Below are 12,039 nucleotides of genomic sequence, written 5' to 3'. Positions count from 1 at the left end.
AGCGGCAGTCAGGACGGAGGATGCAGAGGCTGGTGGGACAGAGGATGCAGAGGCAGTCAGGACGGAGGATGCAGAGGCTGGTGGGACAGAGGATGCAGAGGCAGTCAGGATGGAGGATGCAGAGGCTGGTGGGACAGAGGATGCAGAGGCAGTCAGGACGGAGGATGCAGAGGCAGTCAGGACGGAGGGTGCAGAGGCTGGTGGGACAGAGGATGCAGAGGCAGTCAGGACGGAGGATGCAGAGGCTGCTGGGACAGAGGATGCAGAGGCAGTCAGGACGGAGGATGCAGAGGCTGGTGGGACGGAGGATGCAGCGGCAGTCAGGACGGAGGATGCAGAGGCTGGTGGGACAGAGGATGCAGAGGCAGTCAGGACGGAGGATGCAGAGGCTGGTGGGACAGAGGATGCAGAGGCAGTCAGGATGGAGGATGCAGAGGCTGGTGGGACAGAGGATGCAGAGGCAGTCAGGACGGAGGATGCAGAGGCAGTCAGGACGGAGGGTGCAGAGGCTGGTGGGACAGAGGATGCAGAGGCAGTCAGGACGGAGGATGCAGAGGCTGGTGGGACAGAGGATGCAGAGGCAGTCAGGACGGAGGATGCAGAGGCTGGTGGGACAGAGGATGCAGAGGCAGTCGGGACGGAGGATGCAGAGGCTGGTGGGACAGAGGATGCAGAGGCAGTCAGGACGGAGGATGCAGAGGCAGTCAGGACGGAGGGTGCAGAGGCTGGTGGGACAGAGGATGCAGAGGCAGTCAGGACGGAGGATGCAGAGGCTGCTGGGACAGAGGATGCAGAGGCAGTCAGGACGGAGGATGCAGAGGCTGCTGGGACAGAGGATGCAGAGGCAGTCAGGACGGAGGATGCAGAGGCAGTCAGGACGGAGGATGCAGAGGCTGGTGGGACAGAGGATGCAGAGGCAGTCGGGACGGAGGATGCAGAGGCTGGTGGGACAGAGGATGCAGAGGCAGTCAAGACGAAGGATGCAGAGGAATAATGTCATGGTAGGGTCATCAGATAAGTCCTCTTCAAATTCTTCATCTTCCAGCTCTTCCACATCTTCCAGCAGCTGGTCTGTCTCCTCTGCATCTGGGTTCACTCTTTGAAGTGGTTGTCCTGTTTGACTGAGCAGGTAGTCCACTCCAATAAGCTCTCCTAAAGAAAGCAGAATGCAGAACTTATTATGATAAGTGGTCATTAAAGGCTTGTGCTCTACAATGAGACTTACCTGTGTACTTAGCTGGGGGTTGGAAGGTAGGAACATATTTTTTACCAATCACCTTCAAACTATTAGTGTTCAAACAGTGCACTACATCGCCTGCATAGGTGAGGAGAGAGGAGGGCTTGGTGACCACAGATGCTGCTGCTCGGTCCTGGTTCCATCTGTTCAGGCCTTCCAGGAGATACAGCTGAAAATTCAAGGTGTTTGCGCTGGATCCTATGGAAAATTAAGCCATTAAACATTAGATTTTACAAGGAAGCATATCATTAAGTGCAGACTGAATACTTGCATATAGCATAGTCTCGTTTTAAAGTTTTCTTTTCAGAATGTGTAACGTTATATAAAAAAATATAACATTATAAAATATCTAAATACTGATTAGAGTAAAATGCTAATATGCCACAAACCTGGAATTAACCTGTTCAGGTGGAGGTGGAAAGATTCAAGGGAGGTCGAGCCCCTAGCACATCTGTATTTAGTGAGCACTATGCCTCCCTTGGTAGTGGTGGTGCCCATCTCTGTGTAGAGCAACACACCTGGCACATCCTGGATGCACTTCACATGTCTCTTTTGAACACGCCAGATGTGCTCAATCCGCACAATGTCCAGCAGAGGGACACCTAGAATATCTTTCCCTTTTTCCTCCTTAAACTCATTAAGTAGGTGCTCAATTAGGCGGATAGTAGTCTCTACTCCACGAGTCCTTCGGCGGCAGTAGAGGGACAACTCTTTCTTTGTTATCCGCCTGTTCAACAAGTGCCCGCTGATGAAAAGCAGCCCTTCATCCTCCAGTTGCTCTCTCTTCGCCTGACGTAAAAGAGCAATGTCATGTGGGTCCCACTCAAATATGCATTCAGATAGTCTTGCCATGAAGGTTGGGTAGATGGGATGGGCATCCGTGGTGCACCCTGTTACCAGCCGTCGCATAAAGTGCCATATGTCCAGCCTGATGTTAAGTGTAGGCCATTCTCCAAATCTGGTCTGAAGCTTGCTCTGTCCTTTCTCAATACAGCATCCAGTGTCCACATACAGGAGCACTGGAGGATCCACACCTGCCTACTGGTACCTGCTGATAAGGCCTGAGATCATGGAGTCCAGACCAGGTCCATCCTGGGCAGTCAGAACACTGATGAGGATCTGCCCTGTCTCATTGCCAACAGAGGATAGCCATTGTGCTGTCCCCTTGGCTGTTCCTGCCAGCTTCTTTGTGATCTGAAATCAAAAACAATATGTAGGTACAGAACATTTATAACACATTGTGTGGCACATACAATCTCAAAGCAATACAAAAGTTAACCATAAAGTCAATTAAATTCTACCTTTATTGTTGAGTCCATTTTTGAAATGGACCCAAAAGTTGAAGTGATGCCAGCCTTTATGTGATCCAGTCGGCTGACAATGTCCTTCCCATAAACGGTCAGTAGCCATTTGCTGGTAGGGACTTCAAAAGGTTCTGGAGGCTCCTGGAAAACAACTGGCAAGAAGCTGGGGCAGTCAACAAAGGCTGCACATACTCCCATGTAGTGTGCCAATCTGTCGAGGCACTCCTCCCCATGATTTTCCTTTAGTTGTTTAGCCAGTCGGGCAGGGCTATTGCCAAGTGTCCTCTCCCTCAGCAGACGTATGACACGAATGTCACACGCATATCTTTAAATACAAATAGAATTATCTGTCTATATAAAACCACATCAGCATATATGTTTTACATGGAACATCTTTTTCTAGCATTAGCTGTTCTTTATAAAGAACAATTAGTATAAAAAAAAAAACCCTCTTTAATCCTCCCTTGTTTTGGCTTATGCTATTCTGAGCAATGCCAGAACTTTGTATTTTGAGCACTTCTTGCGTTATTTTTGCCTCTTCACGATGACTCGCTTGCTGTAGTCCTCATTTGTAAGTCGCTTTGGATAAAAGCGTCTGCTAAATGACTAAATGTAAATGTAAATGTAGTATGGATGGAGTAAAATATGATTTTGTGTGATGTATTTCAATTCTTACTTGTATGTCAAGATGAGGCGAAAGAGTCTTCTGTGTGGCAAGTCCAGTTGGTCCAGGACAGTCTGGCTGGTTGACAAGTAATTGGTTCGACAGACAGTACACCTGAGTGTCTCTGTCACCATGAGGTAATACCGGTCAATTTCGAGGACCTTGCAAGCTCTTTTGTGGATGCCGTAACCAGTTAATTGCTTCACACAGACAGGACATAGCAGCTTAACCTTCCATTGGTGGTAGGGCATCCACACCAGCAGCCTGTGTGTGAAGAAACGGTCTGGAGATGGAGCCTGGTGGTAGATAAGGGAGGGGACTGGAGGCTCATACCAGAGCTTCAAGTCTGGCCGAAGTCTGCCAACTTGAAAAAGTGTAGATACTATCCACCTCTTATCTTGTGAGGGGATCGTCTTCCTCATCTCAGCTGGCAGTGCAGGAATGGAAGAATCAGCAGGAGATGAAGATGGTGCAGGAACAGCCATAAAAGTATGATTACCAGAAGCAACAGGATTACCCTAAAGACACTTCAGATTTAACTTTTTTTTGTGATTTATGTTTGTTTCTGTTAATATGCCATAAAACATTCATTATAAAACATGTAGTTCCAGTCCTTGATTCTGATTGGTTGAGCCGTGTTCGAAGCCGTTGTAAATTACTCAACAAACACACACCTGTGACCGCATTACATTAGGGTTACTGTGCAACTGCCGTTTGTGATGTTTTGTTGCTGCATGTGTTGCTTGGCAACCTCTTTGGAACTAGATTGCTTGGCGGAGGAATACATGTGTTATAACGTTATATTTTTTTTGTTGCTGGTGTTTATTTTATGAATAAAATAAATATTAAAATGAATATTTTTATGGATTAACCGTTTTATAAAAGCAATAAGCCGCTTGTAGTCATATTTTACAGTGGATTTAGAACAGCTAAGGGGGTTTTAGGTTTTAGGCATCACTTTGCGTCGTCAAGTCAAGTCATCTTCATTTATAGCGCTTTTAACAATGTAGATTGTTTCAAAGCTGCTTTACAGAGATAAACGTATAAGTCGTGCCTAACAACGCCCCTTAGCTGTTTTAAATCCACTGTAAAACACGCCTTCAAGGGGTTTATTGTTTTAATATGCAACTTCCACACATATATATGGCATCTATAACAAAGAAGTGATTTACAGATGCAGAAGGGGTGCTTATCAAGGATGGTTGGTCTCCGTCTCGGACTGGTTCTCGCAGGAGACAAAGAAGGACTAGTTCTCACAGAAGTGGAAGGAGAAGTGCTGGTTGTCACAGTGGTTATAGCAGCAGGGCTGTCACTGTGTGATGATGGAACTGATGAGGCAGATGAGGTCTGTAAGGACACATAATGCATATTAACATAGTATACCCAATCAGACAAAAATAAAAATATATATACAATAATTTTGTAAATAAATGAATCCTTCTTGGAATGTTTAGGTTTGGTTTGGCTCTTGCACTAAGACCCTCCAAACCGTAGTTTTCAAACTAAAATTGGGAGTTGGAAAGAACAAAAATTTACATTTAAAATTAGATTAAAATGTGGTTTAAAGCATAATACATACTACATACATCTATAAATAAATCATTCACTTCCCACCTGCCTCACTACATCTAACATCAAATATGCCAATACAAAGACAATCCACCCACACAAGGGGTTTGGCATTACCACTGACACGTTAAATGGAGGTTGTCTGTGAGACTTTACAGAGGTTGAGGTAGGGACAGGGCCAGATGTGGGAGCAGGCTGATTACTTGTCACCTAATAAGATCAAAAGAAAAGACAGATCATTATTGAAAAAATAATAGCCTACCTTTTGTATGTTTGAAAGCCTTTTGTACATACATTGAGGATGGAAACCACAAAGACAACTCTGTGGTCCACTAAAAAGAGATGCTTGCCCACGGACCTGCCTTGGGCATTTATCTATCTGTTACAGTAAAAACATTTTGTCAGCTGATAAGCAGTATATAGACCCTTTGCACGTGACGTCACGCTCTACTCGCGCGAATTCTGAACGCCATGACGGACGGCGGAAGAGCTATTCTGTAGCCGGACGGCAAGCCAAACGAGTACGTGTTTGTGTCTAAAAACGTAAAACGTGTAAAAAAAAATGGTTATTTCGTGTTGTGCAGTGGGCTGTGCTAATAGGCAAGGTAAAGCCAATGTATCTTTTTATCGAGTGCCATTTGATGGTGAGAGAAGGCAGCGATGGGTTGCTGCTATCAGCCGAAAGGACTGGCAGCCCTCCAAGTAAGTTACTCCAGGATTTGCAGCGAGCATTTCTTACAAGGTAAGATTAATGTATTTCCCAGTTACATGTACTTAATTTGTGTAATACCATACCGTCATCCATGTCCAGATGGAGACCCAGTCAAATTGTCATTTGTAACATGAGTAACCTCTGTAATAAGCAAGTAGGCTACCAGCTAGCGTGATAGGGCTGTGCTGTCTACCCATTCACACTGATCACCCGTCTCTAAACAGTGTCATCTGTATATCTGACACAAATAACAACCCAGATTTTGGTGCCACTTAAATGTCTGCTTCTCTGATGCTCATAAACTTAAGTTAGAGGCAACGTAAACAAAAAAGTTATGTATCAGGCTAGTGGCTGTGTAATGTAAGATGGTGTGTTCAGTGGGTCCTGGTGACGGCCTTTGCCATGCATGGCATCTCATCATCGGTCTCTTGAACAACAAACATATACAGGTGAAACTTGAAAAATTTGAATAGCGTGCAAAAGTTCATTTATTTCAGTAATTCACCTTAAAAGGTGAAACTAATATATTATATAGACTCATTACATGCAAAGTGAGATATGTCAAGCCTTTATGTGCTATAATTTTGATGATTATGGCTTACAGCTTATGAAAACCCCAAATTCAAAATTAGAATATTGTGAAAAGGTTTTCATAAGCTGTAAGCCATTATCATCAAAATTATAGCAAATAAAGGCTTGAAATATCTCACTTTGCATGATATTCTAGTTTAAGTTTCACCTGCATGATTGATGAATTTGCAGAGGGGTCATCTTTTTGATTGAGATGTAACCATCGGCTTGTGCTTTAGTATTAAACACCGGGAAAAGTAGAGCATTTATCAACGTCTCCTATTTAGTCAGTATTCTGTCTATATCACACGGTTTCACCAAAATTAAGCTGTCACTCTGCTGTTATAAACATCTTAAAATTGTCTTGTGTCAGTTCCCCAACACATTCACACTTTGTATTTAATTAAAACATGCAGGATAAACGTTATAAAAGTTGTATATGAGTGTACATTATGTAATTTAGGTTGGCTTTTATAAATGTGCTGAAAGATGTTTTTGTAAAATAAACCAGCCCTTAAACTTTTGACAGTGTTGTTGTCCTTTATAAAAGGATATTAAATGTATGTAGAATAACGCACTGGCAATTCTTACTAAATAATTCAATTCAATTTTATTTATAGTATCAAATCATAACAAGAGTAATCTCGAGACACTTTACAAATAGAGTAGGTCTAGACCACATATAATATATAATTTTATAATCATATCATTTACAAAGACCCAACAATTCTAGTAAATTCACTTTATGTTTTGAACAACTCCCTACTACTCCAATTCTTGTGAGTCGGTGGACTGTGTTTTGTCTGACAGCAGTCTATCTGGGCATGTATACGTCTTAGCCAATAACTCAGATAAAATGGCTGACCTATAGAAGGCTTCGACATTCTGCACTGCTTCTGTAAAAAAGTCAGCATCAGGCAAAATTCTCTGTACGAAAAAATTGGATGTAGACCACACCATGAAGTCACAAAACTTCCGCCTCGTCACAAACAGCTGGGCTTGCACCTGGTAGTAGTACTGATGATCTCTTTTAAGTGCATGTGTACCATCTGTGTTCTCAATGCAGAAATGTTTCTTTTCAGTGGCACTGAGGACTCCGGTGTCTTTGGCACAGTGTGGGCACTTGATTTCCAAAATACCATCGCCACAGCAGGAGCAGGACAGCAAGGCATCTGGAGATGCTCCAAGGTAGGGACGGGAGGTATCAATGTGGAGACCGGCATCACGAACACTTAGGTCCTGATGCTGTTGTGCAGCGTAAGCCTCATACGTCTCTCTGGCTTTTTGTTCATGTTCACATCCCCATCTGAAAATTAGAAAAATAATGTTAAATCATCGTAACTCTTTGAGTGCCCTTTTCATTGGATTTGTTCTCCCATTTCCTTTAAAACTATAAGTACTATATATGTCAGTACCCAAAATTGGCCTAATCTTAATAGCACATAATATTCTCTTGTATCATATTCTATCACAGATATCACAGGAGTAGTTTAAAGGGATATTCACTTTAAAATGAAAATTCTGTCATCATATACTCACTCTCCAGTTGTTTCAAACCTGTAAGAATTTTTCTTCTGCTGAACACAAAGGAAGATATTTTGAAGAATGTCAGTAACCAAACAGTTAACTGGTCCCATTGACTTCATAGTAGAAAAAAAAAATACTATGGAAGTCAATGGGACCAGTTAACTGTTTGGTTACTGACATTCTTCAAAATATCTTCCTTTGTGTTCAGCAGAAGAAAAATTCTTACAGGTTTGAAACAACTGGAGGGTGAGTATATGATGACAGAATTTTCATTTTAAAGTGAATATCTCTTTAAAAAGGTGTAAATGAAATACAACAGGAACCATTTAAAAGGAAGATTAGGAATAACTAGGCAAAGGACCTCCACCATACACCTGTGAATAAAAATAGATAAGGGCACTTAAAGAGATTGAGGGATGCACTGTCTTCATGTTTGTAATAATGTTGATAATTTGTAATATTGACTAATAAATATTCCAATGATAAATACATTTCTTTGTCTTGTGTTTGTTTCTTTGATGGTTTTTTTTAAAAAGCAGGGGCCTTCTACCTTAGAACACAACATGTATTGCATACATTTCCATAGTTGAAACATAACATTTCAAAGCACATCTAATTTCTTTACTCACTTACACTATGGTGAAATTCAAAACAGAAACTGTATGTTTGTGTCATTATGTCACATGCCTGGTTGCAACTGTTGAAAATCTGCATAGGTCAGGGTAACAGATCTGCCTAATTAGGGATTTGGAAGGATTTGTAGGGTCTGTCCTTGCAGCTGACTTGAACCTAGATGCCGTCACCCTACCAGCCCTCATGTCAAACCATAGCCTTGACTTTCCCTGTTGTCGTGTCTCTTCCTCAACTTTTACTGCCTACAACATTGTAAATTATAGAAGATGAAATTAATGACATGACACCTTCAAGCACATTTTGGTCGTATGAGATTAAGAGGGATGACTATACCTGGTCTGGTGTGACTTCCATATCATTGAATACGGCATCACATTTTTTCTCAAGGTCCGAGGCAGACAGCTTCCGGTTCTGGGCACTGTATAACTCAGTCAGGGGCTGTGGTAGACCCAGAGACACCACCTTTGGTTGAAACTGTTTACAGTAGTGCGGCAATATGCGTAGGATGCCACTCTTCTCTGAAGGGTTTGGAGATGCATTATCCAGAGCCTTGTAGAATTGTTCTATAGCTGCTGCAGACACACCCACTTTTTTCCCAGATGGACAACCTGAATGGCTTTGGTTGTTTACACCACAACGCTTTTTGGCAGGATTTGAGAAATCAATTCCCGATCCCTCTTCGTACAAAGCCTTGCACGCTTTCAAAGGAGCAAGTCCCCACTGTCTGGGCCCATCAGTGCAGCTTTTGTCTTCCAGATGTTTAACAGCAGAGTCTATTGCGTACAGCAGAGCTGTTACGTGGGAGCACACCTCTCCCAGGCCAGCTTTACATGTACAGTGGCCGCACAAGACTGTCCCATCCTTCTTCAAAGATACCCATGGTTGTAGTTGGGTTTCAGAGAGTGACTGGCTATGATGCACCTACAATTACAGAAAGTGGCATAAATACATTATTTTATTTTTACATGAATGTTATTTTTTACTGCTCCAGTGACACCATAAATGCCCCTTGTGAATACATCTTAAAGGGATAGTTCACTTTAAAATTAAAATTCTGTCATAATTTACTCACCCTCAAGTTGTTTCAAACCTGTATTAATTTATTTCTTCTGCTGAACACAAAGGAAGATATTTTGAAGAATGTCAGTAACACCAAACAGTAGACTGTACCCATTGACTTCCATAGTAGGAAAAAAAAAATACTATGGAAGTCAATGGGTACTACAGTCTACTGTTTGGTTCAGCAGAAGAAATAAATTAATACAGGTTTGAAACAACTTGAGGGTGAGTAAATGATGACAGAATTTTAATTTTAAAGTGAACTATCCCTTTAATCACTATGCTGTGTTTAACTAGTCAAATCTTAACAGGCTACAGCAAATATAATCACAGATAAGAAGATGGCTAGATGTTACAATTATATGTGGTTACTACTGATTACAGACACTCCGTGATTTACTGGCTATGATGCACCTACAATTACAGAAAGTGGCATAAATACATTATTTTTTACATGAATGTTATTGTTTACTGCTGCAGTGACACCATAAATGCACCTTGTGGATAATTTACATCTTAATCACTACGCTGATTTTAACTGGTAGAATCTTAACATAGGCTACAGCGAATATAATCACAGATAAGAAGATGGATAGATGTTACAATTATGTGGTTACTATTGATTACAGACACTCCGTGATTTACTGCATGGATTGACGTGTGATCGATAATTAATGACGGCACTTCCCAGAGCTGGGATGCGTCCAGGCGTCATTAAAAAGCCACGGCCGACTATGTCCTCTAAAATCATAGGCTAAGTTACGTGTTAGCTATATAAATCTTCACTTAAGTAAAGAATAGATGTTAATAAAAAAATAAACCATCGATTGAAGTCTTACCTTTGCCATTATGAGGTACCTCCCCGCGCCGTTAGCGTAGCATCGCGTACCTGTAACCCAGCCAGCTACAAAGAACTGGTAAGCATCCAGACTTTTAAAAGCTTTAAGATCAGAAACAGTGTATGGGGATACCCCGTTTACCACATAGTGGTACAAATCGTGTGGGCTGAAGTCGGGCAGACTCGGCGATTTAATTAGGTCCGTGAAAATTGAGGGAGGAAGAAGGTAAGGGTCGCTATCCAAACCTGCTATCTCCAACTTCTCCAAATACCTCTCTTTGTGAACACCCACCAGATGCCCTACCTCTACCGATAACGGCACTGTAATGTCATCAATAGAAGAAGCCATAAAGTGTAGCAGTGGTATCTTTTTAATACTGTTTAAAATTAATAAAATTTCCCGCTCGTCTACTACTGTTTAGCCTGTGCGTCCAGATATTTTGCCGTCCATCATGGCGTCGTCACGTGGTCGTGGTCACGTGTTTGCAAAGGGTCTATATACAATACTATTGTATGTACATTGCACTGGTTTTATGTATGTTGTCCCATTAACATCTGCCTATACGTACCCTCTGAAATAGCTCATACCACTTCTTTTGGCGAGGAGCAGGTCTGTTACCAGCTTCAGAGGGCCATACCCCTGTGTTGGCAAACCGCCGCAGGCGAGACATCCACTCCTCATCCCCCAAGCCCTTGTGTGATTTCGGCTTTGACATGTCTGCAATGTAAAAAACTATAAAAACCTCTTGAAAATAAACACTGACCGATCATACTCAAACAGACATTTTGTATATTTTTAAATAAATCTATAATTAACATATATTACTTTATTGCTATCTTTTTCTTTAAAGAAGCCAATTTGCACACTATACTTGCTGTTTCATATTTGTAATACTTTATAATTCTACAGTTAATCTTTTTCATTTTCCGTCTTTAACTGTTATGAAGAAAAAACATGAATAGAATAGAACTATAATTTATCTTCTTATCATTTTTCTCTTTAAAATTTTAATATTTTCTCTTCCATTTCCCAGATTGAAGAATATAAACATTAAAGTAGTAGTGATAGCTTCATTTTAGTTGAAACTGGTGTTTTATTCATTTGAACGGTTACACACACACACACACACACACACACACACACACACACACACACACACACACACACACACACACACACACACACACACACACACACACACACACACACTCTAGCTGCTGACTGATTTATCAAAAATACATAGTTCAGGCCAACTAACCAGAATGAAGAAATTTTGAAAGTAAAATAAAAAAGACAATAGTTACCACAAATCCGTTGTCTGGTTCGACACTGCATTCACTTCACAAGCTGATGCTTACTGTTGTACGGAAGATGCTCTGAATCAAATTGCGCGCCACGGTATGAATGCTGATTCGCGATTGGTCTTTACATTATTGTGGTATCATCATTGGCCAAAAAGGATCTGTCAATCTGTTTCGTTCTACGATGATTGTGAATCCAAGGTCAATGACTTTGTGATTTCATATGATAGTGATATTTCACTGGAATTTCAAATGGTTTGATATGTTTATTTTATCAATGTTTTTCTCATTGTATGGATACATGTTTATATTTATTTATTACCCATATGAATATGGAGCTCCTTGAAATGATGTATAGGCCTATAATACTACTTATAATACTAATAGTAATTATTATTATAATGTTTTGACTCAGGCTCACAGAATGATTAATGAAAGACGAGACACTTTTATTTAAAATATATTATATATACGGGCCCAATATATATATATATATATATATATATAAATAAATATAGCTGCAAGCAGCGATTACGGGCCCAAGCCGGTGGCACCGCCACCCTGGTGCCTTTAGTTACACTAAAGGCACCGGGCTGGCGCTGCCACCGGCTTGGGCCCTCCATC

General features: G+C 41.4%; 2 protein-coding genes across 3 annotated transcripts; both read right to left on the bottom strand.

The window, feature by feature from the left end:
• Positions 1-867: 867 nt before the first annotated feature.
• On the bottom strand, positions 868-11,543 carry LOC307004575 (uncharacterized protein). Of its 2 annotated transcripts, XM_079623890.1 has the most exons (9): positions 11,419-11,543; positions 10,683-10,831; positions 4,892-4,984; positions 4,378-4,552; positions 3,218-3,632; positions 2,539-2,866; positions 1,627-2,431; positions 1,226-1,435; positions 868-1,152 (listed from the first exon to the last, which is right to left on the bottom strand). In XM_079623890.1, exons 1-7 carry the CDS (start codon positions 11,447-11,449, stop codon positions 2,276-2,278), a joined length of 1,347 nt encoding a protein of 448 aa, XP_079480016.1. In that variant the 5' UTR covers positions 11,450-11,543; the 3' UTR covers positions 868-1,152; positions 1,226-1,435; positions 1,627-2,275. The 2 variants fall into 2 exon arrangements, with proteins under 2 accessions (XP_079480016.1, XP_079480017.1); XM_079623891.1 differs by lacking the exons at positions 4,892-4,984; positions 10,683-10,831; positions 11,419-11,543 and adding an exon at positions 5,037-5,148.
• On the bottom strand, positions 6,253-10,744 carry LOC307004573 (uncharacterized protein). Its single transcript, XM_079623888.1, has 4 exons — positions 10,115-10,744; positions 8,550-9,137; positions 8,271-8,458; positions 6,253-7,362 (listed from the first exon to the last, which is right to left on the bottom strand). The coding sequence occupies exons 1-4, from the start codon at positions 10,460-10,462 to the stop codon at positions 6,822-6,824; spliced, it is 1,665 nt and encodes a 554-aa protein (XP_079480014.1). The 5' UTR covers positions 10,463-10,744; the 3' UTR covers positions 6,253-6,821.
• Positions 11,544-12,039: the final 496 nt, after the last annotated feature.

This window comes from Phoxinus phoxinus, assembly GCF_949152265.1.
Source record: "Phoxinus phoxinus genome assembly, chromosome: 9".
Lineage (NCBI taxonomy): Eukaryota > Metazoa > Chordata > Actinopteri > Cypriniformes > Leuciscidae > Phoxinus > Phoxinus phoxinus.
Note: the sequence above shows the minus strand (reverse complement) of the source record. Positions and strands in the feature narration are given on the sequence as shown.